The following is a 27822-nucleotide window of genomic DNA, read 5'->3' on the forward strand; positions in this document are numbered from 1 at the left end:
CTAGTTCCCCGCTGGCGCCCATGTGAGAGAGCGAGCCTACTCAGGTTGCGATATACCAAAGATAGTCCACCACGCGGTTCCGGTGTGTTAACGTTTCCGGATGAAATGATTTGAGATATCGAGCTGTATCACAGACAGTGATCAGTGTCGAGCGTGTGAGACAACCTCACAACCAACCGTCGAGACAAGACGTGTCGAGCGAGAGTGTGAGTGTGCGCTCGCCTGCCCGCCTAGGCCTACATCACCATGTTGCCTGTGGCATAGTAGCGAGCGGGGCCGACCTGCGTGCACCAGAACCGGCCGCCCGTCACGCGCTCAGGGTAGCCTCTCGTCTCCTCCCACCAGCCTGGACCCGGCATTGCGCCGCCACCATCGTGGAAGAGCGTCTCCGCCTCCTGACCAAAGCAGGCTGCCACAGCCGCCGAGTCCGAGTCGGTGGGGCTGATGCAGTGCAGCGTCTGCACAGCGCCCGCCGCCGAGTCGTCTCTCAGCCGGTGCAGCAGCGCCGCATGAGGCGGTGGCGGCATGGCAGCGCCGCAGAGGACCGCAAATTTGATCCGCGGCCCTTCGCCCAGCGCAGAGCGTGCGGCGACAATCGCGGCCAAGGTCGCCCCCTGTTCGTGCCCTACGATCCCCACCGCAGCCTGCTCGACGAGCGCTCGTTCCACAGAGGCGACCGACTTCTCGAGGCCCTTCCCGTCGTCACCCGTCCACCAGCTGCCGTCGTCTGTGCCCGCGTCGAGGGCGTGGTACTGCCAGTTGGGAGGGATGGAGGCGCCGGCATCAGCGCGGCGCGGCACGCCGGCGAGAAACCTCTTTGCGCCAGAGGCGGTCGGCGAGTTTACAAACGCGCCCGCGCTCGTGCCGGACCCGTGCAGCAGCAGCATGCGCCGGCTGCTCTCAGCGCCGATGCTCGCAGCGCCGATGCTCATCGCAGCCGCGGCATTCGCAGCGAGGCACAGCAGAAGACATCGCAGCATCGTGGGACCCCCTACCCGGGTATCGGTAGGAGCCGGAATCCTACGCCGGTTCTCGAGGTTCTCGAGGTGGATATCCTTTACGCCGGCGCCCGGGTTCGGACTTTTTTGCGGGGTATGGTAGCCTCCGGCTACCCACCTCGAGATCATATCCCCCCGCCTGCTGTCAGACCCAGCCTCCCGGAGACCGGGGATGGGCGGTCAGGACCATACCCCCCCACCCTTTGGGCCGCGTGAGTACCATACCATACCCCGCAAAAAGTTGGAACCCCTCCGGGGATTTCGCAAAAAAGAATCACCGGCACGACAAAGGGCGCAGACTGCAGGCGCGGACTGGCACACACACCGGCACACCACCGGAGCCGCACCGTGCACAATGCCGCTCTCCCCGCATGCTAGCTCGTTTACCGTCTGCCACTGCCGCGCCCTTTGACCAAACTGAGCAGCCCGGGCTCCGTGTTGCCGAAGCGGACATACGCCCCCTTCCAGCCGAGCCCTCCGTCCTTGTCCGTGCTCGAAAGCGAGCTCGTGAGCTTCAGATCGGCAACAAGGCGCCTGTTCCCTTTGCCGATGTTTGCCGCCGCCACGTCAGGTTGTTTTGGGTTAGAGCCTGTCGAGGACTGGGGCTCCACTCGAGGTCATGTTCATAGATTCCAAAGCATTGTTAATAGCAAAGGGGGGAAAAGGTACCCTCGACCCTCGCCCTCGGCTTCCGCCGGGGCCGGACCATCGTCCACAGTACGAGTTGAGACAACCGAACTCAGCGCTGACTCCAAAACTCTGTCACTGGGACGAACGACTACCACATACGACGCACCAAACACACGACCACCACCAGGGGAGGAGACGCCTGCCTCGCCCTGGTGTGGGGGAGGAGAGGCGCCACCACCTCTGTGAGGTGGAAACACAGAAAAACGCCGGGCTGCCCGGGCGGGGATCAGAGAAGGAGCCACCCTGTTAAGGGCGTCGGCTCTCCCTTCATGAGCCCGGGCTGCAACGGCGCGGTGGGGCGCCTCACCGTCCCGAGCCCCGCCCGCGGCGCGTGAGTGTCACGCGGAGCGAGCGGGGCAAGGCGGTGGGGCTAGGTCCCGCGGGCGTCAGTTGCCCTTCTTGACCTTCGGCAAATCGGCTTTGAAGACGGGGCAGTCAGGCTTGACGTGCCCCTCCTCGCCGCACCAGAAGCAGGTCTTGGCGCCCGACTTGCCCGACCGCTTCGCCTCCTCGGCGGCCCGCTGGGCCTCCGCCGCAGCCGCCTCCGCCTTGGTGACGCGCTTGGCGAGCTCGGCCAGCTCCTTCTTGAACGACTCGACTGACCTCTCATGCTCGCGGTAGACGTCGTCGCGAAGGATCCGGTCGAGCGGCAGCTCCGGCAGGCCGCGCCCCGGGTACTTGCGGAAAAATCGCTCGATGTAGGTGAAGAACTGCTTGCGACTTGGACGACTTCTTCACCAGCAGCGAGTGCAGGTGCGGATTCGCCTCGAGGCAGTGGTACGCGTGCAGCAGCTGCTCCAAGAGACCTCGAGAGAGCGTGCGTGTGCCAGGTGTGTCACAAAAAGATTAACAACGAAGGCGCAAAAAAAAATACTCGGGCTGTTGCCATCCCAAACTGTCACTCCCCTTTCTCCCGGCCGGGGTGGGGCGCGCGCGGGGGCGGCGGGTGTGAGGGATGTCTGTGAGCCCGAGAGCGATATGCCATGTCCGCCTTGCGTGTTTTCATAACATCGAAGGCTAAGCTCAAAAAAAAAGAATTCATCGCTCGTCCTGGACATGGCATTCGCTCCTCCGCCACCTTTCGCCTCGGCCTCGACCGCGCTCGCATCGCGCGCCGCACCTGCATCCTCCCGCATCGGTGGAAAGCACGCGTGCTCCAGCGGCTGCGCGGCGACGCGAGCTCGGCTTGCGCGATCGCCCGCCATGACGCTGGCAAACTCACTCGCTCTCACGCTGCTGGCGGTTTCCTCTTCCTCGGCGCGCCTCGTCCCGCTCGCGCTCCTTCTTCTGGCGGGTCGCTGCGAGGCCGGGGGCACGGTCTGCGACAACAACGTGCCATGCTCCGGCTGCCTACCGGCGTGTACGGCACGTCGCTGTGCGACGGCACCTACACGGGCACCTGGGTGTATCTGTCCAACCCAGGGCTGTCGCAGCTGCAGGAGCTTGACCGACGGCACGGTTATCTGTCCAACCGAGGGCTGCTGTCGGGGACGATCCCTCCGCAGCTGGGCGACATATCGCAGCTGCAGGAGCTTGATCTGGGCAGCAACTCCATCTCGGGCACCATCCCTCCGCAGACGAGCAAGCTCTCGCAGCTGAAGAATCTTAGACTGAACGACAATGACATCTCCGGCACCGTGCCGTCGCAGCTCAAGAACCTGCCGCTGACGTCCTGCGAGCTGGGCGGCACCAACCACTTTGCCTGCCCCCTGCCCGCCCTTCCCAACGTCTGCACCTCGGGAAGTATTTTCGATGTACTTGCAGGCATGACTGGCAGGACGGGGGTGGGCTCGGACTCCCTTCCTGAGTGCAACTACCCGCCGCCCTCGCCGCCCTCGCCGCGGCCCTCGCGGCCGACCTCGCCCTCACCGCCGCCCTCGCCGCCCTCGCCGCCGCCTACGCGCGACTTCTGCGGCTACGCGCCCGCGATTTGCGACGGCACATACACCTACAATACTCTGGACCTCTCGGGCCGCGGCCTCACAGGCTCGATCCCAAAGCAGCTCGGGAGCTTCGCTTTGACTCGGATCGAGCTGGAGGGCAACGACTTTTTGTACCCAAGCGACGCGGCTAGTTTGGACGGCTTGCAAGCTGCCCTGCAGCGCTGCCGAAGCGGCGAGGCGACCTGCACCGGCGTGCCGCCAAAGTCCTGCACAGCCTTCGCAGGCCTCTGGGAAGTAAACATCAAAGACACTTTCGAGTGCGTCAATTGCGACTCCTTTCGAGAGTCTATGACTGCCGCCATCGCCGGCATCGCCGCCCTGGCATTGGTGGCGCTAGCTGCGCTCGGGTGGTTTGCAGCGCGCATTCTCCGCCACCCGACAGCGATGAAGCGGTGGGTGTCGACCGTCGCCATCTTTGTCAATCACGTGCAGATGGTGTCCCTCATCGGCTCGCTCCACCTAGAGTGGCCGCGGTCTCTCGAGATCATCATCGAGATACTGCGGCTGCACATCATTGCTCTGCCGGACGCGAGCTGCCTCGTCTCGCCCGACGTAGTATTGACGCTCTACGCGGCCATCATGATCGCTATCATGTCGCTTATGCTGGCCCCGCTGGTTGTCAATTATGCTGCTGAGCTGGCCCTCCTCCTTTGCCAGGCGATCCTCCTCCTCCTTCACGAGGCTGGCCTATTCGTGGTCGTTTCTTTGCTGTGCGTTGCGGACTTTTGTGCGAGGGTCATGGGTCACGCGGGTTTCGACAGCTGGCGGCTGATTGCTCGTGGCTTGAGGACTGTCAAGTCAGGCATTGACAGAGCCTCAGCGAGCCTATCAGCCCACCGGCTCGCCTTGCGCCACAGCGGATTCCGCGACAGCGCCGAGCTCGTGCACAGCATCGCCTTTGCCGTCCTGCTCACCTCCAGCTGGAGCGTCATCATGGACGTCCTCTCCTTCTACATCCCCGACCCGCTCAGCCGCCGGTGGCACCCCGACACGCTGGACTCGCATCAGGCGGTGTTTGCGTCGCTCATAGTCCTCGTCTGCGTCGAGCCCTTGCTTGCCTACCGGCTCTTTCAAAACGTGATTAGCTTCCGGCGAGGTCTCGACAGCGGCGAATGGCGCTCGCCTCCCGTCATCTCGTGCTCATGTGCGGCCCGTGAGCTAATCTTCCCTCGCCGCCTTGAGCGGCAGGTTGCTTTCCTCACGAGCCGCTTCGCCGGCCATGCCAGCAGCTGGCAGCTCACGATCTGGAGGCGTCAGCTGGTCATCTTCTCCCTCGCGGTTGGTAGCCGGGTTTCGCGGGACCATGTCGAGTCTGCAACGCTCGAGGCCGCCTTGCCGTATTGCTTCGCGTCCGCCGCCATCGCCGCCATCCTCTTCTTCTGGCACGAGCACGAGCGGGCCCAGCCGTTTGTCTACCTGTTTCAGAACGCCCTCGAGTCCTGGCTCTTTCGCTCCAACGTGCTGCTGCTCGTGCTCGCTTGCGTCTACACCGCGCTTCCCGGCGACCGGGTCGCCCACATCGTTCTCGAAATCCTCCTCGCCGCCGTTCTGCTCGGAGGCCTCGTCGCCGGCGGCGTGTACGCCGTCCGGCAGCTGCGGCGCACCAAGGAAGTGCTCGCCTCTATTGACTTCACCGCCGCGCTGGCCTCCGCGGACAGCGTTATCGACGCCATGCTGAAGGAGCGCCTTGACGATGGCTCGATCCGGCTGGTCAGCGGCAGCTGGATGCAGTCGCCGGAGGCGGACGCGAGCCTTGCACGCGACGACAGCGGAGCGGTCATCATGCGCCGTCGACAGGAGCTTCCTGAAGACGCTTTCGTCCCGTGCGATGAGGCGGTGGCGTTGCTCGAGCGAGGCGACCGGTCTATCGTAGTCCTCTCTTACGGATGGCTGACGGCGCTGCACCCGGATCCGCACGGCACCACGCTCGCCTCTGTCCGCCGCTTTCTTGAGTCTGACGCGGCCACGCAGGCGGCGAAACGAGTGTCTCCGAGGAGCCTCGAGCAGAATCCGTGGAATGTGCCTGCCACGAGCGAGGGAGCCGAGGCAAGCGATGTCGGGCTCTTTTGGGACTTTGCGAGCCTCCCTCAGAAGGGCCCAAACGGGGAGGAGAAGACCGAGGAGGAGAAGAGCATATTCGGGCGAGGCCTCAAAGTGATGGGGAACTTCTACGCGAGCGTGACCGGCACGGCGGTGATCCAGCAGCGCAACATCGACCTCCCGCCAGGCGCGACCACCGGGTTCGGGCCGGGGGAGTACAACCCAACGCCGTACGAGGGCGAGGGCGGCCGCGGGTGGTGCATCTTCGAGCAGGGCGTAGCGATGACGGTGCTGGCGCACCTGACAAAGGCGAGGCAGGAGGCTGAGGCGCGAGGCAGCGCGCTGTCGGATCGCTTCCAGAGGGCGGAGTCGAGCCGCGCAAAGGTGTACGACATTAGTAGTGCGGCGGCACCAGTGGCGCGGGAGTGTGAGAGGAGGCCGCTAGAGGTGCTCGATGAGGCGTGCGCAGAGATCGCAAAGGCGCGCTTCACGGGCACGGCGGACATGGACACGGTGCCGCATATGCTGGCGGAGTTCGAGTGGACAGTGCGCAACGCCGCCTTTCAGGCGCTCGAGCAGAACCCGGCCTCGACGGGAGTCACTGTCGATCTCCAGGGTCTCCTGCCTGCGAACGCGGGGGGGCGTGGCACGCTGCTGCAGCGCAGTCTCGCTCGCGCGCGATCTCTCTCCCGAAAGCTGCCGGGGACGCGTGTCCGCCGAGGGGCCGAGAGAGGCATAGCCTGGCTGGAGATGGCTGAGGTACGCTTGAGCACTGCAAGTGCCAGCCAAGGCCGCGCAAGCAGCAAGCATGACGAGACGGCCGCACCTGATCGGCGCCGGCCGCACGTGATGGATCAGAGCTTGTACGTGTGAGACCTAGGTCCTAGCGAGCGACGAGTGCCCCAGCCTCCGGAACGAGCATAAGTGCTCGCAAGCGACGAGCGAGTTTGTTTCGGGCAGTGAGCTAGAGTGCTAGTGGGTTCTTGGAACTCTCAGAAAGAAAGGAGAAGTCGGATTTTTCAGAAAGAGTTATTACCGGTCGCTTGGCCACTACTAAATCTAAAGTCCGCGTCGCCGCCGCGGCTCGCCTCGCGCTCGCGAAGGGCGGCCAGCTTCGCGCGCAGCGCCGCCAGGCCGCCGCCACCCTCCCTGGACTCGGGCCCCGCCGCCGCCGCGCCAGGCTCCGAGGCCGCCGCCGTCGCCGCGTCGCCACTCGCACCTCCTCCTCCTCCTCCTCCTCCTCCGCCTCCGCCGCCGCCGCCGCCGCCGCCGCCGCCGCCGCCGCCGCCGCCGCCGCCGCCGCCGCCGCCGCCGCCGCCGCCGCCGCCGCCTCCTCCGCCGCCGCCGCCGCGCGCTGCCCTCGCTGGCGCAGGCGCGTGCTGCGGCTTCTCCCAGCTCGTCTCGCCCGACTGCTCGTTCCAGTAGTACGTGCGGCCGCTCTCCTTGTCCAGCGCGGCGCGCCACGGCGAGGGGGTGTCGGGCGGAGGGCCGCGCGAGGGCGGGGAGGGGGCGCCACCGCGCGCGCTGCCGCCGCGCGCGGACGCCTCCTCGCGCGCGGCGCGGGAAGGGAGGGGAGGCAGCAGCGCGCGGCCGCGCGCGGCGAGCGACGAGGCGTTGAGAGCGCGCGGCCTGCGCCGGACCTCCGCCTGAACGACCGCCCGCTCCGCCGCTGCGCCTGCCGCCTTGCCCGCCGCCTGGCCTGCCCCCGCGTCGGCTGCCTCGTCCGTCGCACGCACCGCCGCCCAATCCACCTTCCGGCCGCGTTGCGGCGCCGCCTCGCCGAGTTAGAGGCGGCTCCGACTCGGCCGCGGAGCGCCCGCCGTCCCGCCGCCTTTGGTTACCCGCGACGGCGCCGCTATGCCGCTCGGCGGCGATCGACTGCAGAATGACACGCCGCCCATGCTGCTCGGTCCGCCGCCTCTGGCTACCCGCGATGGCTCCGCGTTGTAATCAAGTCGATGCAAGTCAAGGCTCGCGAGCAAGCCCCCCACTTGTGCTCAGGTTCTGCCTTCTGAATGCACTCTCCCTTCCCCGCGCTTTCGCAGGTCCATCCCACATGGGCCCCGCGGGGGAGGCGCCGGCGGTGGTGACAGAGGCGCAGGGCTGGCGGCTGCACCTCTCGAGTCGCAGCAGCACCGGCTACGCAGGCGTGCGCAAGCAGGAGCAGGCGTCGGGCTCGCGCGGCCGCCGACTTCCCTCTGGGCGTCGGGCCGCTTCGCGGCGTACCACACGGTGGACGGACGACGGGTCTACGACGGCTCTTCGACTCGGCGGTGGAGGCGGCGGTGGCACGCGCGGGCGGAGGGGTCGGTGGACGGACAGGTCGCCGCCCGCCGGGCGCGAGGTGCGCTAGACTGGGAGACCACCTCACTAAGGAGCCTGGACCCAGTTCTCATGATTGTACATGACTAGCGATGTGTTATAGTTCCTCTTGTGTAAGTAAGACGCGATCCCGCCCAAGGGGCGTCTACTTGGGTTTGTCCGCGACACATCGCGGGAGATACATGCCCAAGTCTCGCGGCACGGGGAAACCCGCAAATCCATCCCCGCCGGGGCGTAAATCGGTCCAGGGCAACCCTCGTCTCACAACGAATCTCGCCGGCCTCACCGGCCCCCACCGGCTTTCGTCGCCCATGCTCGGTCTCGACTTGAGTGCCGCTCGACTGGCCGATGAAGAGCGACCCGTACGACGCGCACTTGTCGTCCTCCCTCCTCGCCACATGACGGCCGCCCCCCGACACCGACAGTCGCGCTCCGCACGCCTTCGAGATCAGCTGCGGCCGAGCGACGATGGGCTCCGATCGCTGGGCGCGGTCACTCTCCAGCCCATCACCCGCCTGCCGATCACCTGTCCGCCTCGCCGCGCGCGGGCCGCTCGCCTGCTCGCCACCGCCGCCACGCGTCCCCGCGCCGCCACGCTTCCCTGTGCACCTGACGGCGCTGCGCAGACGGCGCGCTCTGGCAGACAGAGCAGCGGCCGCCCAGGCGGTCGCTGCTCCGCCCCGTCCGAATCCGTCCGCCCGCGCGTGCTGCTGCCGCCGCCGCCGCCGCCACCGCCGCCGCGTTTCCCCGCGCCGCCACGCTTCCCCGCACCTGACCGCGCGAGCTGCGCAGGCAGACGGCGCGCTCTGGCAGACAGAGCAGCGGCCGCCCAGGCGGTCGCTGCTCCGCCCCGTCCGAGTCCGGCCGTCCGCGCGTGCTGCTGCCGCCGCCGCCGCCGCTCTACCCGGTGCCCGTGTGTCGTGAGTGAGAGTTGCTTTGTGTATGTGTATCTGTATGTCGTATATGTGTGTGGACTTATGTCACGCAGCTTGAGCCTCTATCTATGATTAGTAGACCGGTCTCGGGTTTGGATGGTAGCGGGGGGCCCCGCCGGAGGCTGGTTACTGATCCTTCAACCTTCTGTACATCCTTCTGTACACCTTCTGTACACCTTCTGTACACCTTCTGTACACCTTCTGTACACCTTCTGTACACCTTCTGTACACCTTCTGTACACCTTCTGGACTGCACATTCTGTACATCTCTGGACGCTCCACAAACCCCATTAGAATTGTCACCGCCAGTGAGTGCGAGATAGGGCTAGCGGCTGGCGGCTAGCCTCTGAGGAGAGTGACCAGAGACACCTCACACGACCCCACACACGGTCTAGTCCGGCCTCGCGGTCGGCGGAGATTGCTAGAGGACGAGCAAGCCTGCTCTAGCCTCACGCGCTCGCCCCTGTCGTCTGTTGTGTTGTTGTGCCCTTGTTTGTTCCTTCGGCACCTTGGCTGGGGGAGGCGACAGGGGGGGGGCGCGGCCTTGAGTTATGTGTACGCCAACTCAGGGTGTGTGGCAGCCAGCTGGCTGTGTGTCTTGTGAGCTTGTTGGTGTCTGTGTGTCGCTCGTGCGTGTCGTCATCATCTGTCTTGCGTCCACCCATACCGCGTTGGTGTCCAGTCCGAGCCTGACTGTTGTTCATCTTTCTACATACATACATACAGCCTCTGCGCTGTCTGGCGGACGCCTGTATGCCATGCACGCGGACCACGCTTGCGTGGGTACGTGGCTGGCAGGCTGACCCGTGAGCGGGGTAACCAGCGCACGGGGAAGCTTCACGGGTTCGAGCCGTCAAACATTGAGCAGCGGAGGTGTGGTGAGATCGGCAAGCTGCTTAGGCAATGTGCCTGTCACACGGTGCGAGATGACCCAGAGGCCCCGCAGCTCCGTAAGCCTGCTTATTTCTTTCGGAATCTCGCCCGCGCCCGAGATCCTGACCTCATCGACCTTGGCGCCGGCGCACCTCACGCCTCTGATGTTGGCGGTTCCGCTGCAGAGGCTGATGTTGCGCTCGAGGAAGCGGCTTAGTTGGTACGGAGTGGCCTCCAGCACGGCCGCGTTGCGAGTCTCTCCTCCAGGACCAGCTCGCACGCGCTGCTGGACGCGCGCGCCTGGCATGTACGTGCCGCTCGACACGACCTCGAGGCCACGTCCTGTAGACTGTTGCGTGCGTCCCGAACTTGATTTGAGCGCGAGGTGTGGGCCAGTGCTTAAAAAAGAATTCTTCGATTGTATCGGCCTTTGGAGCCGTCCTCCGATCCGGCGGCCTGCTTATTTCTTTTTCGAGCCATATAGCACATCCACACATGTATATGCGACTTCACGCGAGCATCCTCGCCGCGTTCCACCTCCTCCGGCGCTGGCTCACGCGGGTCGTTGGCCCGCGCGCTGCGGCACTACTCCGCCACGTCCACGCTGCCACCGAGCCCCGCGCCGCTTCGATCGCTGGCCGGCTTGGCCGCATGTTTGTGCGGGTCATGGGACCGAGCGCCGCAGTGGCCGCTCATCACGTGCCCGAGGCGCCCGAGCGGGAGCACAGCGCGGAGCGGCTCGCTGCGCAGTCGCACCTTCGCCGGTCGATCATTCCGAGCACAGTCACGCGCCGGATCTCTGACGGGCGCTGCGACCCTCGCCGGAGCAGCGGCCTGCGTCGCCTCCGCCACTCTGAGCCGCCACTCGCCGCCGCCGCAGGCCAATCACGATTGGCGTCTGCTGCATGGCCAAGAAGGCCAAGTCGGGGCCGATGCTCGAGACGCTGGACCGACTGCAGGCCTTCCGCGGAGAGAGATCGCCGAGAGATCGCCGAGAGGCAGCCGAGCCGAGAGACGGCCGAGAGACAGCCGAGAGATAGCCGAGAGATAGCCGATAGATCGCCGGGAGATCGCCGAGAGATCGCCGAGAGATCGCCGAGAGATCGCCGAGAGATCGCCGAGAGATCGCCGAGAGATCGCCGAGAGGCAGCCGAGAGGCAGCCGAGCCGAGAGACGGCCGAGAGACAGCCGAGAGATAGCCGATAGATCGCCGGGAGATCGCCGAGAGATCGCCGAGAGATAGCCGAGAGGTGGCCGAGAGACAGATGCAAGAGGACCGGCTGCAGGCCTTCCGCGCCGACGGGCACGCCGAGTTCGCGGTCGTGTCCTTCGACGAGCGCATGCTGCTCGAGGAGCCGGTCGAGTCGTGGCCCGTGTGCGAGGCGGGTTAACTAGTTATTAATTAGTTATCCGTTATTGAGTAGTGACTGATTAGAATTCGTCGTGGCCCGTGTGCGAGGCGCTGATCGCCTTCCTTCTCAGCGGGTGAGTCAGTGATTAATTCAGTGATTAATTAGTGAATTAACTCCTCCTGGATTAGGCGCTGATCGCCTTCTTCTCCGCGGGGGAGTCAGTGATTAATTAGTGAATTAACTCCTCCTGGATTAGGCGCTGATCGCCTTCTTCTCGGCGGGCTTCCCGCTGCAAAAGGCGCAGGCGTACGCCACGCTCCGCAAGCCGTTCGTGTTCAACGACCTGCAGATGCAAGAGGCGCTCTTCGACCGGCGCCTGAATTAATCACTGCCGTCAATGATTAACGAGTCAATATCGCCGTTCATGAATTACTAAGGTGCTCTTCGACCGGCGCGCCATCTACGCAAAGCTCGAGGGGGTAGGGGTGCCCGTTCCGAAGCACGTCGTGCTCGAGCCGGGCAGCGCTGTGGTCGACGAGCAGGAGGACTACATCGAGGTGGACATGTCCGAGACATGTCCGAGACATGTCCGAGACATGTCCATAGGAGGACTACATCGAGGTGGACGGCGCCAGGCTGCAGAAGCCAATCGTCGAGAAGCCAATCTCAGGCGAGGAGGAAGTGATTAGCTAATCAGCGAATTAACTGGTAGCAGACGCCAATCGTCGAGAAGCCAAGCTCAGGCGAGGACCACGACATCCGCATCTACTACCCGCGCTCCGCCGGCGGCGGCTCGAAGCGGCTCTTCCGCAAGGTTGGCGACAAGGCGTCCCAGTTCTACCCCGACGAGCATGAGTCGCGCGCCACGTCGGGCGAGGCGTACATCTACGAGGAGCTGCTTCAGACCGAGGGGACGGACGTAAAGGTGCACGCACACCAGGAGTACGCCCAGCACCGACCACCCGCAGTCACACCTCCATTCACAGCCTTGTTATTCACACATGGACAGGTGTACGCGGTCGGCCCGGAGTACGCGCACGCCGAGGCGCGCTAGCCGGCCGTCCTCGTTCGCACTCCTCCGTGTGAACGCATGCTCGTGTGGCGTCTGGTCAGGCGCGCAAGTCGCCGGTCGTGGACGGCAAGGTGATTCGCAACGCGCGCGGCAAGGAGCTGCGCTACCCGCTCATCCTCAACAACGACGAGAAGGAGATCGCGCGAAAGGTGGTCCTCGCCTTTGGCCAGACGCTGTGCGGGTTCGACCTGCTCCGATCGGAGGGCCGCTCGTACGTCTGCGACGTCAACGGCTGGTCCTTCGTCAAGGACTCGCACAAGTTCTGGGCCGACTCGGCCAACCTCCTCCGCCAGTACTGCCTGCACGCCATCTGCGCGGGAGGTAGATGTCTGGACGAGAGACGCGGCCAGCCTCTGGCCAGCCTGCTCAGTCAGGATCTCTCGCCGGACCAATGTCGAGTGCTTGCCCGGCACGCCACGCCACGCCACCCCTGCAGCGCACACCGCGTGGAGACGCGCTCCTGCCGGCAGAAGGGCGTCTCTTCACAGCCGTTGCTGTGAACAGGCCCGCACCACGTGGAGAGGCACCCGCAAGGCGCGCCTCAGGTGCCGCCGCCCGACGCCGCCATTCAGCCGTCTGCCACTCCACAAGCAGACACCGCCCACCGTCCCCTCCCCTGCACGCCTCGCAAGGTGCCGCCGCCCAACCGGACGATAAGAGACTCGGTGCTGCAAGACGTGGTGCCGCCCCGCGCCTCGCTGCAAGCGCCGACCGGCGCCGAGGAGTCGGAGCTGCTCTGCGTGATCGGGCTGACGAGGCACGGCGACCGGACGCCGAAGCAGAAGCTAAAGATGAAGACCACGGAGCCGCGCCTGCTCGCGCTGCTCGGCAAGAACAAGGACGCGCGCGCGGAGCTGAAGATCAAGAAGATCCGCGCCATGGAGGAGCTCACCCAGATCGTCTCGCGGCTTGTGGAGGAGAAGCTGCGCGCGGCGGACCCGTCCTCGGACAGGCACGAGGAGGACCTCGACAAGCTCCTCACGCTGACTGTGTGGTAGTAACTGCCGGTGCCTCCTCCTCCAGGTACGAGGAGGACCTCGACAAGCTCCTCACGGTGCAGCAGGTGCTGCAGTCGCACCCGTTCTCCGGCATCAACCGCAAGGTCCAGATCAAGCCCTCGAAGTGGGCTGCTGTACCGGAGGCGGGCTCAGCGGACGGCGGCGCCGCGCCCCCAGCCTCGCGCGAGGTCGCAGTAGAGGCGCTCTTCATCCTCAAGTGGGGAGGCGAGCTGTGAGCAGCGTCTCTTCACACCTGCAGCTGTGAACAGGCGCTCTTCATCCTCAAGTGGGGAGGCGAGCTGACGGCGCTCGGGGAGGCGCAGGCCGAGTACCTTGGCGCCAAGTTCCGCAACTCGCTCTACCCGGGGGACGAGGTTGGCGGCGGGGTGCTGCGGCTGCACTCCACCTACAGGCACGACCTCAATCAATTAAGGGTCAGTTACGGTTGATGAGGGGTTAATTCAGAGTCACTCCACCTGCAGGCACGACCTCAAGATCTACTCCTCGGATGAGGGGCGCGTGCAGACGACGGCCGCCGCCTTCACCAAGGGCTTCCTCGACCTCGAGGGCGCCCTCCCCCCCATCCTCGCCTCACTCGTCTCCAAGGACAAGTCGGCGACGGCCATGCTCGACGACACGAACGAGCAGGGCCGCCTCGGCATGGACAGATCAAAGGCGGTCATCTCGCAGCTGCTCAACTGCCCGCAGACTACCGCAGGGGCCATCGCCGCGCAAGAGTCGTCCCGCCCCCCCTCGCCGAGCAGCAAGCAGCCGCGCGGACTCGAGCGCGGACTCGAGCATGGCCAGATCGTGGCGCAGGCATACCCCCCCCCACACATACCTCCCCCGCATCTCCCCCACATCTCCCCCACATCTCCCCCACATCTCCCCCACATCTCCCCCACATCTCCCGCGCCAGGCGCCCTCGACGGCGGCGGAGGGCGGCCTCGCCTCCGACTCCCTCCTCTCCGCCTGGCTGAGCGAGAATGCAAAGGCGCCGCGCCAGGCGCTCGAGCGGCTGCACCAGCTAGTCGAGGAGCTCGAGCGGGAGCTACGCGGGGAGATATGGGGAGATGTGGGGAGATGTGGGGAGATGTGAATAGGAGCTCGTGCGGGAGCTACGCGCGAGGAGCAGCGCGGGCGGCGGCGCGTCGAGCATCGGCATCCTCGGGCTGCTAGTTCATAGTGAATCACTCATCGAGCAATGCATTAATAGGCGCGTCGAGCATCGGCATCCCTCGAGTCCCTTCTCGCGACGTGGCTGTCTCGTCGGGCAAACTTTCCTCCAAGGTTGCGGCACTTGTTCACAGCTAGAGGTGTGAAGAGACGATGTTCACAGGCCCTCTCTCCTCCAAGGTTGCGGCACCGCTGATGGTGAGGCTGTCTGCTCGCTGATAGTGAAGAGTGACCTCTCTCCTCCAAGGTTGCGGCACCGGCGAGGCATTCCGCAGCCAACGGCAAGACGCCGCACCTCCAGCTCGGCCTAAGGAAGGGTGAATTAGGGGCGAGTTGGGTGTGAGTTAGGCGAGACGCCGCACCTCCAGCTCGGCCGGTGGGCGCAGCTGCACAAGGACCTGTACAGCTCGCGCAAGGAAGTGTTTGACACCTCAAAGGTGCCAGACATCTACGACAATGCGCTGTACGACATGGTCCACAACGAGCACCTCGGGCTGCAGGCCCTAGCCGCGCCGGCTCCGAGAAGGGTGCGAGAGGGCTCCGAGGCGGTCCCGTCACTTCGGTGCGTTGCTGCAGGCTTTGCCGCGCTTGTTCCGCGCCTCGCGCACGCTCGCGTCGTACGTGGTGCCGCAGGAGTACGGCATCGAGCCGGAGGACAAGGTGACGGTCGGCCTGCAGATCGCGTGGCAGATGCTCGCCAAGCTGCTGCAGGACATGCTTGAGAACGGAGGAGCGGTTGCCTAGTAATGAGCTGCTGAGGAGGATCGCCCACCTGCCGTAGGACATGCTTGCCGGCATGGACGCAGAACGACACATGGAGGAGACGCGTGCCTCCGACCGCCCCCCCCCCCTGACATGTCCGAGACATGTCCGAGACATGTCCATAGGAGCGCATGCCTCCGACGCCCCCCTCCGAGGAGCCTTCCGAGAGCCTTCCGCTCGAGCCTTCTTCGAGAGCCTTCCCCGTAGGAGCGCGCGCACGAGCTGGACCATACCTCCCCCACATCTCCCCCACATCTCCCCCACATCTCCCCCACATCTCCTCCCCCACATCTCCCCCACATCTCCCCCACATCTCCCCCACACCTCCCCCACACCTCCCCCACATCTCCCCCACATCTCCCCCACATCTCCCCCCTGCCTCCCCCGCATCTCCCCGTAGGAGCGCGTGCACGAGCTCGACCCGTCCGCCTTCACCGACGTCAAGTCGAGCTCGCGGCATGTCCGCACGCGCCTCTACTTCACGTCCGAGGCGCACATCCTCTCCCTCTTCAGCGACATGTCCGAGACATGTCCGAGACATGTCCATAGGTCCGAGTCGCACCTCCTCTCCCTCTTCAGCGACATGTCCGAGACATGTCCGAGACATGTCCATAGGTCCGAGTCGCACATCCTCTCCCTCTTCAGCGACATGTCCGAGACATGTCCGAGACATGTCCATAGGTCCGAGTCGCACATCCTCTCCCTCTTCAACGTGCTGCGCTACGGCCACGAGGTGCTCGCCGCCACCCAGGGGGAGAGGGCGAGCCGCGGCGTGCAGTGCATCTTCAGCGACGAGGCGCAGATTCCCCGAGATTCCCCGAGATTCCCCGAGATTACCCGAGATTACGGCGTGCAGTGCATCGCAAGCGACGAGGCGCTCGTCAAGCTCGAGAAGCTCGGCTTCCCCGAGATTCCCCGAGATTACCCGAGATTACCCGAGATTGCGAGAGTACCCGAGAGTACCCGAGATCAGGCGCGCGTCAAGTTTGAGAAGCTCGACGTCGGCTACCTCTCGCACATCGTCTTCCGCGTGCTCCACAAGAAGAACGCAGACCCGCAGGTGCCCTCCTCGTACGCGGTGCAGGTGCACAGCCGGTGAAGTAGATCTCGTCAGTCGAGCACTGAGCGAGCGCCTGTGTTGACTGACGTGCCCATGACGCGTGGTCGACGTCTCGTCAGGTGCTCGTCTCGCAGGGCGTCAACCAGAACATGTCCGCGCCGTCGCGAGGCGGGCCGTGCCAGGCCGAGTGGCACGAGAGGCCGGAGCTGCTGCCGAGCGACATGTTCATCTCCTCGCGCGACGACCTCACCCTCGAGGACGTCGACTGCTTCTTCTCGTACTTCCTGCGCAGCACGCCGCTCGGACAGACCAAGGCGGCGCCGCAGCGGCAGAGCAGCACTCCGTCGGCTAGCAGCACGACACTTAGCTCGGCCCTCGCGTCGGAGAGCTCTATGCAGGCGCGCGCCTCGCGCGCGCGCCGCGCTTCGGGGCCGCTCGTGCCGGAAGGGGAGGCGACGCCGTGCGTGGTGTCGCGGCGCTGCGCCGGGTCGGAGAGCTGATGGGGCCATTCGCGACTGAGAACTGCGGTATTTCGTCGATCGATACTTGGAGTGCGAACACCGTGTTTACTTAATTTTGATTGATGCACTACACCGAACTCCCCCTCTTCGCGTGCGTGTGTGTGTGCGGGACGCCTGCATGTCGTTCTCGTTGAAGCTCCCGCCCGCATCAGTTCAATCTAACACATTCAATCTTCAAAAGTACTCCTCCTCGTCCGCCACCTTGGCGGGAGCGGCGGCGGTGGGGTTCGAAGGGCGCCGCTTCACACCTCCGCCAAACTTGGCCATGATGGCCGCGCGCCTTGCCCCCGCCGTCTGCGCAACATCCTCCATCTCGCGCCGCGTCTGCTGCTTCCTCGCCGCGACCACCTGAGGGTAAGGTCTAAATACTAAAAGTAAGGGGAGGGACCCTCGGATAGGAGCACCATGGCTCTAAAAGTGCAAGGCCAAGTGCGTTGTGGTGTGTGTGTGTGTGCGTGTGTGTGTGTGTGTGTGTGTGTGTGTGTGTGTGTGTGTGTTGCGTGTTGTATGTTGTTGTGTGTGCGACCACCTTGGCCGACTTTGCCCACGCCGCGTCGGCCGCGACCTTCGCCTCAGCTGCCGCCTGCGCGTCCTCTTGCGACGGAGCAATCCCATCCGCCACGGTGGCGGCGTCCTGCGATCTCTGGGCCGACTGCCGGGCTGCATTCAGCCTCGCCGCCTCCGCCGCCGCCGCCGCCTCCACTGCCGCCCTCGCCGCCTCGGCAGCCACCGCAGCGGTGCGGGCAGCCTCGGCAGCGGCGCGGGTAGCCTCGGCAGCGGCTGCCTCCGCCGCCGCCTCCTCGGCCGCCGCCGCTGCCGCCGCCTGCCGCTCTACCTCCTCCGACGCCGCCTTCTCGGCCTCGATCCTCGCCGCCTCGGCCGCCGCCGCCTCCTCCGCAGCCACCCTCGCCGCCTCCGCCGCCTCCGCCTTGACGTCGGCATTGACGGCCGCCTTGGCCCGCTCCTGCCGGCCTCGCGCGACCTCGCTCTCCTTCTTCCCGCCGCCCTCCTTCGCCGCCGCCGCATGCGCATCCATCTGCATCTCCTCCTCGCCGGGCCAAAGCCGCGGAACCACCGCGAGCATGTCGACGTCGGGTGCGGCAACGGAGACGGAAGCCACGGACGTCTTCCTCTGAAGGCGCCCTTTCGCCTGGAGCCGAAAGCAACTACCACCACTCCTGTGCAGACGCCTCTGAAGACGCGCGCGAACGTGGTCGTGGAGCACCTTGGCCGCTTGGTGAGCTGTGAGAACGGCGTCGAGACTCGCCGGCACCCCTTTTTTCGGCAGCCCGTGCTCGTCCTTGTCCTCACCGCTTCCGGTGTGCGGCAAGAAGAGCTCAAACTCCGCAAGCATCCTAATGAGGAGCTGCCCCGCCTGGATCTCGGCGAGCTCCTGGCCCCAGCACCGTCGGGGGCCCGCGCCGAACGGCAGGAAAGCCGCGTGCTTCTCCTCGCGCGTCCGAAGGTGATCGTAGCGCTCGGGCTGGAACTCTAGTGGGTTGTCGAAGACGCGCGGGTTCTGGCCGATTGCAGTCTTGAAGTACGTGAGGTAGCACTTGGCGGGGATGCGGATCCGCGTTGGAGCCCGACCCCTTGGCCCCGGAACCTCCATCTGAATGCACTTGTGGATCTTGCGCGCCGAAAACGGGATCGTCGGGTGCAGGCGCAGTGCCTCGTAGAGCACATGCATCACATCCTTGCAGCCCCGAATGTCCTTCGTCGAGAGTCGTCCTTCAGGCGCCGCCTCCAGCGTGCGTCGCGCCTCCTTCGCGGCGATGCTCTGGCGCTCCGGGTCGTTCGCGAGCATCAGCATGCACTGCGCCACCGTGTGGGCCGTGCTCTCGAATGAGGCCGCGAGCATGAGCACGAGCTCGTCGTTGATCTCCCACTCGCGCATCCCAGCGCTCTGGCGCATGAAGCCGGGAAGTGGCGCGTCGTCGTCGTCCTTGCACTTGAGCGCCATGTCACGGAGGAAGCCGAAGCCCGTCGTGAAGCTCCGGATGCGGGCGGGCTCGAGCCACATCCAAATTGGCTGATTCGTGCGGCGGGACACCTCGCCCGCGAAACTGTCGACCGCGGCGATTATGTCGCGTTTCTCCTCCTCTGTCTCGGGGCGCTTGTCGTATAGGTACAAGAACATCGTGTCGAGAGCCCAGCACTGGAGCTCGAAGCCCAGACAGCCGGCGCGGGCAACTCGTTCTCCCTCATCGTTCCTCCCGTCGTCCCCCGAGCCCCTCCGCCCCCTCCACCTCTGTAGCATCTCCCTCGCGACCGGGTCCACGCGTAGAGCATGTTGCAAAAGGCCTGTTCGTTCTTGATCTTGCTGATGGCGTGCCTGTTGCTCGAGTGGTGCGCACCCACCGGACACCCCATTAGGGACCCGGGCGTGATGGTCTTCGTTGGGCGGAGCGAGTCAAAGTCTCCACTGATCACGTCGTGAGGGACGTAATCCGTGTAGACAAAGGGCCGCTTGCCGAGCGGCATGTGCAGACGGAAGCAAGGTCCGAACTTCTCGTGCAGCTGCGTCAGTGTGTGGTGGCGATCGCCCCATCCGTTCGCGCAGAGATCGGGATAGTTGCCCCACAAGAAAGAAGGCTTTGGGCCAGGGATGTGTGCGAAGCGGCGGAACTCGCGCAAGCGCTCCACGACGAGTGACCCGATTGTTAGCACGGCGGCTGTCGTGATGCGCGTTCCAGAATCCCGTGATCAGCCGCGCAGCGTGAAGCGCCACGAACAGCGGGCCAACGACGAGAGCGGCGCCGTACCACAGCGTCCGCAGCAGGAAGTAGCTGTTTCGACAGGCGTACCGCACGTCCCCGCGAAGGAAGGTTGACGTCAAAATGGAACGCGGGTAGGCTAGCCACAGCGCTCGTGCGAGGGAGCAGGGCTTGATGCGGCTGCCGTCACAGCCTCCGTGAGCACCGTCGCTCGTTGGGAACGGCTGCCTCGCCAGGCTCGAACTCGGACGTCCAGCCGACAGCAGCATATTGCAATATGCCAGAGATGGGCGACGTGTTGCCCAGCGCGTCGAGCGTTTTCTGGCTGGGGCTGCTCGCGCTCTGGCTTCTCTTTGCCCTCTGTCTCCTCCTCCTCCTACTACTACTCGCCTACCGCCCGCCCACATTCGCGTGGCTCTGTCGCAACGGTCTGGCCGCCCTCCGCTGGGTTGGCCTCGGCGTGCTCCCGTTTTTCCGATTCGCCGTCTCAGCGTCGTGGAGATCCGCCTGCCTCGCTGCAGCCGTGCTCAAGGCGTGCGGCGTCACGTGGCCATTTTCGCGCACGTTCGACGAAGTTTGCTTCTTTGCCGGCCGGATGGTACTGCGGTACGCGAGGGCGTGGCTCGCCATCTTCTGGACGCCGTATCACTACGTCTTTATGAGTGGCCTGCGCTCGCCTCAGCACTGGGATGGGCACAGGTCTCAAGCGGGCATCACCCTCACGCGCCATGTCCGCTACTCCGCGGCGCACCGCGACGAGACGTTGGACGTCATCCGGCCGGCGGCCCAGCCGGGCCCGACTCCACCGCCCTCGGCTCCGACGCCGATCGTGTATGTGCACGGCGGAGCCTTTGTCGCCGCGTCTTCTGAGCTTATGCTCCACGGCACATGCTTCCTCGGCCGAGCCGGCTTCACCGTCTTTTCTCTCGACTACCCGCTCTCGCCCGAGCACCGGCACCCAGTCGCGCTAGTCAGCGTTCTCCGCGGGCTTGCGTTTATACGCGCGGCGTACGGGGTCGAAAGGTGCCTCCTTTTTGGCGACTCGGCCGGCGGGAACCTTGTGTCGATGGCGGCAGCGATGCTAAGCAACCGAGGCTTGCTCGAGGAGCTCGCACGGCGGACGGGGGAGCCGCTGCTCGAGTTCAAGTACCCGGCAGTCGAGAGGGTGGCGCTGCTGTACGGCTTTCTCGACTCTGAGGCCCCGCTTGAGGGCGCGTCATGGGTTGTCTCCCTCGGCTTCCGCTTCGTCCTCGACTGCTACGCCCCGCGCGGCGTTGACTCGGACATGCCCTACACGTTCCTGGCGTTGCGCGACGGCATCGCCACCTTCCCGCCCACGCTCCTGCTGGCGGGCGAGGCGGACCCGATCTTCCCCTCAACGTACGCGTAGCAGCCCAGCGCTGCCGCGCGCCCCGTGAAGCTGCTACGCCCGTCCTTTAGGCTCCGAGCGCGCGACATGCTCGCTTCCAAGGGCGTCGATGTCATGTACCGCGCCTACCCAAGCACGCACGCCTTTTTGGGCTTTCCTCGCTCGTGGCCTCTGCCGAGCGAGTTCCAGCAGTCCTCCGCCGACGCGATGGCCGCCATCCTTGCCTTCGTGCGCGGCGAGCCGCTGAGCGACAAGCTCGCCCCGATCCCGGCGGTGCCTCTCCTCGACCGCTTCCTCGGGGTGTGGGAGGCGTCGCTCCTCGTCGGCCTCGCCCCCCTTTTGCTGCTTCTGGTGAGCGGCCCCTTGTTCCCGCTCACCTTGGTCCTGTGCTGCTTCCTCCTAGTACTGGTGGGGCCTGTCGGCGGCAACCTCCTTTTTCGACAGATGCACGGCAAGTTCCCCGAGCATTGGTGATCGTGAAGGGGGAGCTGAGTCTCCTGAGACGAACGTGTAAAGAAGAATTCAAGAAAAAGAACTCTCTCGCACAGCACACAGGTTCGAAGAAGAATTGTCCACAAAGAGAAAGGTCGCACACGGATTACAAGGGAGGGGCATCCAGTATGCATAATGCAATAACAACAAGCGTTCTGCATAATGCAATAACAACAAGCGTTCTTCGTTGTTGTTATAAAACAAACACACACCCGCGGGCCCGGGTAGTAAAAAAAGAAAGACAAACGCAATCGACGACGGCGGCGGACAGGATGAAACAGCAGGAGAGAGAACGACGAGAGTGAGAAGACCGCGAGGCGGCATGAAGCAATGATGGTCGCTGCGAGAATGGGCGAGAAGCTGTGGAGAGAGATAGCCTCCAGCAGCACCCCCCCCCCCCCCTCGGTGCACAAGTGATAGTGTCTCCGGCTCACGCGTTCTCCGTTCGAGAGCTCCCCGAGAGCGACGCCAGGCCCGGGGCGCCGTCGAGGAGCGCCGCCCCACCTCCTCCCGCCTCACCTCCTCCCGCCCCACCTCCTCCCGCCCCACCTCCCGCCCCTGCTCCCGCCCCTGCTCCCGCTCCTCGCCCGGCCGGGAGGGAGGAGGATGCCTCCGGGCATGGAGGCGCCGCCGCCGCGTCTCGCCCCGCGCAAATGAGGGGCGAGGCGCGAGGCAGCGGCGGCGGCAGCATGGCGCAAGCGGCGAGGGGCGGCGAGAGGGAGAGCTGGAGAGGCAACTCGGCATTCGGCGAGGAGGAGAGGCGCGGGGAGAGGCGGGGCGAGAGGCGCGGGGAGAGGCGGGGAGAGAGGTGGGGAGAGAGGTGGGGAGAGAGGTGGGGAGAGAGGTGCGGGGAGAGGCGAGCTGATGGCGTCCCAAACGGCGGCTCGAACGCGCCGAAGGGAGGCGCGCTGCTGGTCGGCGAGCCGCCCGACCGGCCGCACGAGCCCGGCCGGCTGCACGAGCCCGACCGAGTGCCGCGCGCAACGCTGCTCGCCGCGCCGATCGAGATTGGGGCGGAGCCGCTGCCGCACTGCGGCGGCGTGGCGTGCGACGCCGTCGGGCGGGGAGGGCGGGCGGCGAAGCTCGGCGACGGCGCCGCGGAGAGCTGCGCGGGCGAGGCGGCGAGGGCGGCGGGCGAGTTGGCGGGAGGGTGGTGCGCTGGAGTGGCGGGGAGGGAGGAGAAGGTTCGGCGGAGGGAGTCGAGCTGCTCGGAAAAGTCGTCCACTGAGCGGGCGAGCGGCGAGGTGCCCAGCAGGTCGTCGGAGGGGTCGGGCCTGCTCACGAGTAGGGGTGAGTGATGGAGCGGTCGGACGGGAGAGAAGACTCGGGCCCTCGGTGGTGTGTGTTCCTCGAAAAGAGCTGCAGCGACGGCGCGTGCGATACCTCGAGAAGACACGAGGACGTGTCACCATCATCACCGACGAGTCTCACTCTCATTCTCGTGCGAGCGCCTCGTCCAGGAAGGAGCCGAGCACAGCCTCGTGTCTCGTGGAGGCAGCCAGGCTGCCGCACTGCGACGCGCCTGCTGCGGCGGCGCCGCCGCCTCCCTCCGCCTCGCCCGCCTCGCCCGGCGCTCCTTCCTCGTCCATCAAGAAAGGGAGCTCGTCGAGCTGCCTAGCAGCAGCAGGACACGCCCGCACTCAACTTGCCATTCTTCCTCCGGAGCGGCGGCAGGGACGCTGATCCAGGCTGCCTCACGCCGCCAGAGAAGGAGGTGGAGCGGCGCCCGCCTGCCCGCCCGCCGTCCACGCTGCCCGCACCGGCGGCGGCCTCCAGCGCGCGCGGCGACCCCGCCACGCCCCCGCACGCCCCCGCCACGCCCCCGCACACACCGCCGAAGACGTCGATCACGGGCGGCGGCTCAGGCGCGCCGCGCCCAGAGGCGCAGAGTGCGGCGGCGGAGGGGGGTGCGGCGGAGGGGGAGGAGGTCACAGGCTTGGCCGAGGCGCTCGGCGGCCCCGCGGGGCTGGAGGCGAGCGAGCAGTCGGCGGCGGCGGCGGCGTTGCTGCTGCTGCCGCCGCCGGCGGCGGCGGCGGCGCTGCTGGCGGCGGCGCTGCTGGCGGCGGCGGCAGTGTGCGGCGCGTGCATGGAGGCGGCGGCGTGGATGGCGGCGAGTTCGGCGTTGGAGGAGCCTACGAGCTGGGCAGGCCAGCCTCAGGGAGCGGTGCCTCGTGCAGAGTGTTCGGAGCACCGCGTGGGTAGTAGCGAGGTAGTGGCGAGGTAGTAGGGAGGCGAGTACAGCGGACTGCGTGGTCTCGCGAGCGGCAGTGTGGAGACGAGGAGGAGGAGGCGGTGTTGGGGCTTCTAGGGTGCGAGAGGAGCCTCCGCTGAGCTCCGCGAGTGTGAAGGGCGAGCCAGGCCCTCCCTCTGCGGGAGAGTGCCGGGCAAGCGGGCCGGTTCCATGGCCGCTGGAGGAGGGCGGCGGCACGACCGGCACCGGTGGAGACGGCGCGTGCGGCGCCGAGGCGGGGCGAGGGAGGAGGCCGAAGCGAGGGTTGGAGCCGTCTGCGCCGAGGGCGGCCTCGTCGAGCGTGGCGACGGCGGGCGGCTGCCTCGCCCCCTCCGTCGGCAGGTAGTTTGCGATGAGCGCCGCGCTCATCATCCGATCGGAGGAGCAGCGGACGGCGGCAGCGGCCGGCCGAGCAGTGCGGGTGAAGAGGGAGGGGGGGCGGTACGAGACGGCAATGCGGAGCTTGCCGTGGGTGGAGTCGGGAGGCGAAAAGGCGTGCTGCTGCGGGCTCACCCCCGCCGCAAAGTCGAGCGGCGCCGCCTCGGGGCTGGCCTCGGAGCTGCGTCCGCCGTGCGGCCCGCCGATGCAGACGCGGAAGCCGAGCGCTGGCGCGTCGGAGGCGTGTCCGAGGCGGCCGAGGGAGGAGGCGAGGCGGTGGGCGGGCATGAGGCGGAGGAAGGCGGCGAGCGAGCGGAGCAGCACCATGAACCGCTTGTAAAACGTCGGCCACCCGATCGCCTCCGGCGCGTGCGGTGCCGGCTCGTAGCGCAGTGTCCACCGCTCGAGAAGCACGAGATTAGGCTCGTTGGGCTGGGCGCCGACGGCAGCGCGCACCGCGGAGGAGGACGTGTCGATGAAGATGTCGAGCTGGAGCGGCTGCGAGATGCGCTGCTTCCACCCCTCGAGCCGGTCACGGACGCAAGCGACCTCCTCCGACTCGAGGTTGAACCAGTGGTTTGGAGTGCCGCGTCCGAGAGGCACACGCGCACGCAGGACGAGCTCGAGCGTCTTCTGGACGCAGTTTCGCACAACGAGCTGCAGCTTCTGCGCCTCCATGCGCGCGGCCGGCCACAAGGGCGGGCGGGCAGGGCTTAGCGGGATGAGGCGCACGGTTTTCTTTTTCCACGGCCTCCCACCCCACCGCCTCCGAGAGAGAGAGAGAGAGAGAGAGAGAGAGAGAGAGAGAGAGAGAGCCCACCGCCTCCTTCTCCACCGCCTCTATTCGGTCAACCTCGCGGCGCATGCGGAAGCTGCTCGACAGGCGACTTCATTGCGATGATTCACGAGAAAACTCCCTCGCAGGGGGGAAAAGATATTAACAATGAAGGCGCTCTCAAAAAGACTGCACTCCAAGTGCTCCAAGTGCTCCAAAAAGAATTTTACGAAAGAACTCTCTCGAAAAAAGAATTTTTCATGACGCGGCTCCGTAGCTTGTCCGGCGGCTAGCGCATCACACACCTCTCCTTAAAATCCCTGTGTGGTGGCGGCGTGCCGTCCTCCCATCCCTCCCTTGGTTGTCCGTTTTCTTTCTTTCGCTCGGCGGGAGCTCCGCCGCCACCAACGCCGAAGCACGCCGACGCGCCAAGGTCTCGTCCGACGCAGCGCGCAAGGCGGCGTTCCACGCCCGCGGCTCGCAATACTTCATCTCGAGCCCCGGCGTCAGATACTCCTACGAGTGGCTCCGCCCCTGGGCCAATAACGAGGCAGCCAAAGCTGTCGACGCCGAGTTCGGCAGCCGATTCGCCTTAGTTACAACTGAAGGAGGGGGCGCGGCTCGGAGATGGCAAGGCACGGCGAGGGCAAACGTGCGCGGCTATTATGACGCTTTTAGGGGCTCCAAAATCTCCTTTTCAGTGGTAAGCGCCACCTGGCACCTCGCGCCGTGCCCCCCAGCCGCGTGTGCGATCGCCCACGGATCCGGGGCGGGGGATGGGAGCCCGAAACGTCCACGCGCAAGTATGCTCGGAGGCTCGTCAGAATGGTTTTTCAAGCGTTGTGACTTGTGTCATCGTGCCACAAAACGACCCCTGGAATTGCGACTCGCCGCTCGTTTCCTCTCCCGCTGTGATTCTGTTGCGTGTGTGGAGAAGTTTACCTTACCTTACCTTACCTTTTACGACTACGTATGGCGTTTGAGCGCGCGCTCTATAGTCTCGAGAGTGTAAGGCGTTATAGTCGCTCACTGACAGCCTCAGGTGGCACACTCTCCCAAAATTGCCAGCGAGGGCCGCCGGCACTCACTGACTCGGTCCCAGCGGCGCCAGCCAAGGGGAGAGATGCCCCTCCGCCATCTCCCAGACGCGGCGGCCAAACGCCTCGTCGCGGGCGGCGGGCGCGCACGCGACGGGCGCGCACCGCTCGAGGTAGGCGCCGCGCAGCGATGAGACCTGTTCACAGCCAGCGGCGTGAAGAGACGCCGTTTACAGCAGTCTGGCAGTGTCTAGGAAGGAGACGTCGTCGCTGCCGGCAAAGACGACTGTCTAGGAAGTGTCTAGGAAGTGTCTAGAGGTGTCTAGGAAGCGTCTAGGGGCGGGGAGGAGACGTTGTCGCTGCCGGCGGCGAAGACGGTCGTCGCGGCCCCGTCGGCGAGGGGCGGCTGGAGGAAGCGGAAGAGGGGCGAGGCGACGGCGTAGAGCAACCGGACGGGCGCGGGGAAGTTGCGAGTGACGTCGGTGAGTGCGTTGGCCTAAGACTTGTCCTCAGGCTGACTGGACCAGCCCTCCCTCCTCGCGTCACGGCGGTGAGGGCGCCGGCCGGGTGCAAGCTCACACACACCACGCCGCTCGCGCCCTCGCGCCGCTGCAGCTCCGCCGTCAGGGCGACCTACTCCCGGCGCGACCTCGGCGCGTTCTCGGCGTGCTCCCGCGCGTCTGCAGCTCAGCAGTCCGGGCCCGGCCTGCGCGAGCTTTGAGCGCGCGTACGCGGGGAAGAGCGAGTAGGAGGCCTCGCTCATCGGGTCGGCGAGCAAGGTGGCGGGGTCTCCGTAGTGGTGCAGACAGGAGGCGACCTGCGAGCATGGGCTCGGGCGATCTCGGGAGATCTCGGGCGATCTCGGGAGAACTCGGGTGATCTGAGGTCATCCCCGGGTGATCCCGGGAGATCTCGGGAGATCTCGGGAGATCTCGGGAGATCTCGGGAGATCTCGGAAGATCTCGGGTCCGTGGCGGCGACCGAGACGACGCGGCCTCGCGAGCGGCGCAGCAGCGGCAGCAGCAGGCGGGCGAGGAGGTGGTGGCCTAAGGTCATCAGCTCGCTGAGAACTCATCGACTAGTTCATACGCAGCAGCAGCAGGGCGAGAGAGGTCGTGGCCGAGGGCGTGGCAGGCGAGGTTGGCTTCCCAGCCGTCGCGCGTCACACGCCTCTCTGGGTGCATCGCCCCCGCGTTGCAGATGAGCGCGTCGCACCTCCCGCCGGTAGCGAGGAGCTGCGCGGCGAAGGCTCGCACGGAGGCGCAGCTCTCCAGGTCGAGAGCGAGGAAGAGCGCGCGTTCGGGCGGCGCACCCGAGGCGCTGCAGGCGGCGCGGCACGCGGCGCGGCCTCGGGCCTGCTCAGCAAAGTAGCTCGTTGATGGACACACAGCTTGCAAGGCGGCGAGGCAGCGCGCCTCGCTGCGGCAGGCCAATATAACACATAATAAATGTAATATAGCGCGCCTCGCTGCGGCAGGCAAAGATGACTGTCGCGCCGCGCTCCAGCAGCTGCTCCGCCGTCGCGAGCCCGAGGCCGGCGGAGCTGCCCGTCACCACGACTGTACGGCCAGTGAGTGGCGGAAGCGGAGGCAGAGGGATGCGGACGAGCAGGCGGTGGGTCGCGAGGCAGGCGAGCCCACCCGCGGCGCCCAGCAGGGCCTCGTGCCCAACTGCGGCCGGCGCCACACGAGAGAGGTACAGCAACGAGCCCGTGGCCACGACGGCGACCGCGGCCCGCCTGGCGCCGGCCTCGCCCGAGACGGCGCTAAGCAGGAAGACGCCCAGCGCGTAGAGAAATGCGAGGAGGCAGGCGGCTGCTGCTGGCTTCGCGGCGACGCCGAAGAACGTCACGGCGAGGGCGAGGGCAACGACGAAGTCGAGCTGCATCGGTCGGGCAAGGCTGGGGAGAATTTTACCATGCAAGCCCTATCACAGCAGACTGGCTCGGACTGGAGGACCACTGGAGAAGTGGATTCGGGCCTGGAACAAAGAATTCTTTACCTAGGTGGATATCATTTGGTGGCCGCGTTGGGTAGCGAGGATTGGTGTGACGCGATCCACGCAGGCGTGTTTTCTGACGGC

At 66.0% G+C, this 27822-nt stretch overlaps 9 protein-coding genes across 9 annotated transcripts; 4 read left to right on the forward strand and 5 right to left on the reverse strand.

Annotated features, from left to right (window-relative positions):
* Nucleotides 1–236: 236 nt before the first annotated feature.
* EMIHUDRAFT_226015 (hypothetical protein) lies at nucleotides 237–980 on the reverse strand (the record flags this gene model as incomplete). The annotated part of the gene is made up of 1 exon (XM_005789405.1): nucleotides 237–980. One exon carries the CDS (start codon nucleotides 978–980, stop codon nucleotides 237–239), a length of 744 nt encoding a protein of 247 aa, XP_005789462.1.
* A 1094-nt stretch (nucleotides 981–2074) lies between these two features.
* Nucleotides 2075–2893, reverse strand: EMIHUDRAFT_226016 (hypothetical protein; the record flags this gene model as incomplete). The annotated part of the gene is made up of 3 exons (XM_005789406.1): nucleotides 2075–2365; nucleotides 2427–2494; nucleotides 2767–2893. The coding sequence occupies 3 exons, from the start codon at nucleotides 2891–2893 to the stop codon at nucleotides 2075–2077; spliced, it is 486 nt and encodes a 161-aa protein (XP_005789463.1).
* A 276-nt stretch (nucleotides 2894–3169) lies between these two features.
* On the forward strand, nucleotides 3170–3352 carry EMIHUDRAFT_59367 (hypothetical protein; the record flags this gene model as incomplete). The annotated part of the gene is made up of 1 exon (XM_005789407.1): nucleotides 3170–3352. A coding segment is annotated over one exon (183 nt), but the record flags the coding sequence as incomplete, so codon positions are not given.
* Nucleotides 3353–7716: 4364 nt separating this feature from the next.
* On the forward strand, nucleotides 7717–8099 carry EMIHUDRAFT_362310 (hypothetical protein; the record flags this gene model as incomplete). The annotated part of the gene is made up of 1 exon (XM_005789408.1): nucleotides 7717–8099. A coding segment is annotated over one exon (367 nt), but the record flags the coding sequence as incomplete, so codon positions are not given.
* A 2198-nt stretch (nucleotides 8100–10297) lies between these two features.
* EMIHUDRAFT_429138 (hypothetical protein) lies at nucleotides 10298–15143 on the forward strand (the record flags this gene model as incomplete). Its single annotated transcript, XM_005789409.1, has 15 exons — nucleotides 10298–10607; nucleotides 10682–10760; nucleotides 11088–11286; nucleotides 11410–11511; nucleotides 11591–11710; nucleotides 11760–11834; nucleotides 11902–12120; nucleotides 12267–12546; nucleotides 12820–13214; nucleotides 13286–13411; nucleotides 13493–13609; nucleotides 13677–13901; nucleotides 14043–14298; nucleotides 14733–14926; nucleotides 14976–15143. The coding sequence occupies exons 4-15, from the start codon at nucleotides 11503–11505 to the stop codon at nucleotides 15141–15143; spliced, it is 2184 nt and encodes a 727-aa protein (XP_005789466.1). The 5' UTR covers nucleotides 10298–10607; nucleotides 10682–10760; nucleotides 11088–11286; nucleotides 11410–11502.
* A 1773-nt stretch (nucleotides 15144–16916) lies between these two features.
* On the reverse strand, nucleotides 16917–19226 carry EMIHUDRAFT_226021 (cytochrome P450; the record flags this gene model as incomplete). Its single annotated transcript, XM_005789410.1, has 5 exons — nucleotides 16917–17090; nucleotides 17272–17376; nucleotides 17677–17892; nucleotides 17968–18955; nucleotides 19015–19226. 5 exons carry the CDS (start codon nucleotides 19224–19226, stop codon nucleotides 16917–16919), a joined length of 1695 nt encoding a protein of 564 aa, XP_005789467.1.
* Nucleotides 19227–19736: 510 nt separating this feature from the next.
* Nucleotides 19737–21302, forward strand: EMIHUDRAFT_226022 (hypothetical protein; the record flags this gene model as incomplete). The annotated part of the gene is made up of 2 exons (XM_005789411.1): nucleotides 19737–20839; nucleotides 20900–21302. 2 exons carry the CDS (start codon nucleotides 19737–19739, stop codon nucleotides 21300–21302), a joined length of 1506 nt encoding a protein of 501 aa, XP_005789468.1.
* A 2150-nt stretch (nucleotides 21303–23452) lies between these two features.
* On the reverse strand, nucleotides 23453–24606 carry EMIHUDRAFT_226023 (hypothetical protein; the record flags this gene model as incomplete). The annotated part of the gene is made up of 2 exons (XM_005789412.1): nucleotides 23453–23473; nucleotides 23758–24606. The coding sequence occupies 2 exons, from the start codon at nucleotides 24604–24606 to the stop codon at nucleotides 23453–23455; spliced, it is 870 nt and encodes a 289-aa protein (XP_005789469.1).
* Nucleotides 24607–25646: 1040 nt separating this feature from the next.
* Nucleotides 25647–27683, reverse strand: EMIHUDRAFT_467121 (hypothetical protein). Its single transcript, XM_005789413.1, has 7 exons — nucleotides 27205–27683; nucleotides 26861–27095; nucleotides 26722–26786; nucleotides 26447–26557; nucleotides 26305–26373; nucleotides 26093–26236; nucleotides 25647–25937 (listed from the first exon to the last, which is right to left on the reverse strand). Exons 1-7 carry the CDS (start codon nucleotides 27625–27627, stop codon nucleotides 25788–25790), a joined length of 1197 nt encoding a protein of 398 aa, XP_005789470.1. The 5' UTR covers nucleotides 27628–27683; the 3' UTR covers nucleotides 25647–25787.
* Between the last annotated feature and the right edge of the window lie 139 nt (nucleotides 27684–27822).

This window comes from Emiliania huxleyi, assembly GCF_000372725.1.
Source record: "Emiliania huxleyi CCMP1516 chromosome Unknown EMIHUscaffold_129, whole genome shotgun sequence".
Taxonomy (NCBI): Eukaryota; Haptophyta; order Isochrysidales; family Noelaerhabdaceae; genus Emiliania; species Emiliania huxleyi.

Bases quoted from the DNA above. Each gene is read 5' to 3' on its own strand.
- EMIHUDRAFT_467121 (XM_005789413.1), bottom strand. From the start codon at position 27,627: ATGCAGCTCGACTTCGTCGTTGCCCTCGCCCTCGCCGTGACGTTCTTC. The intron at 26,787-26,860 runs GCCACGACCTCT...TGATGACCTTAG, and splicing joins CCTCGCCTGCCACGCCCTCG to GCCACCACCTCCTCGCCCGC. The intron at 26,374-26,446 runs GCCGGGCCCGGA...CGCCGGGAGTAG, and splicing joins CGCGCTCAAAGCTCGCGCAG to GTCGCCCTGACGGCGGAGCT.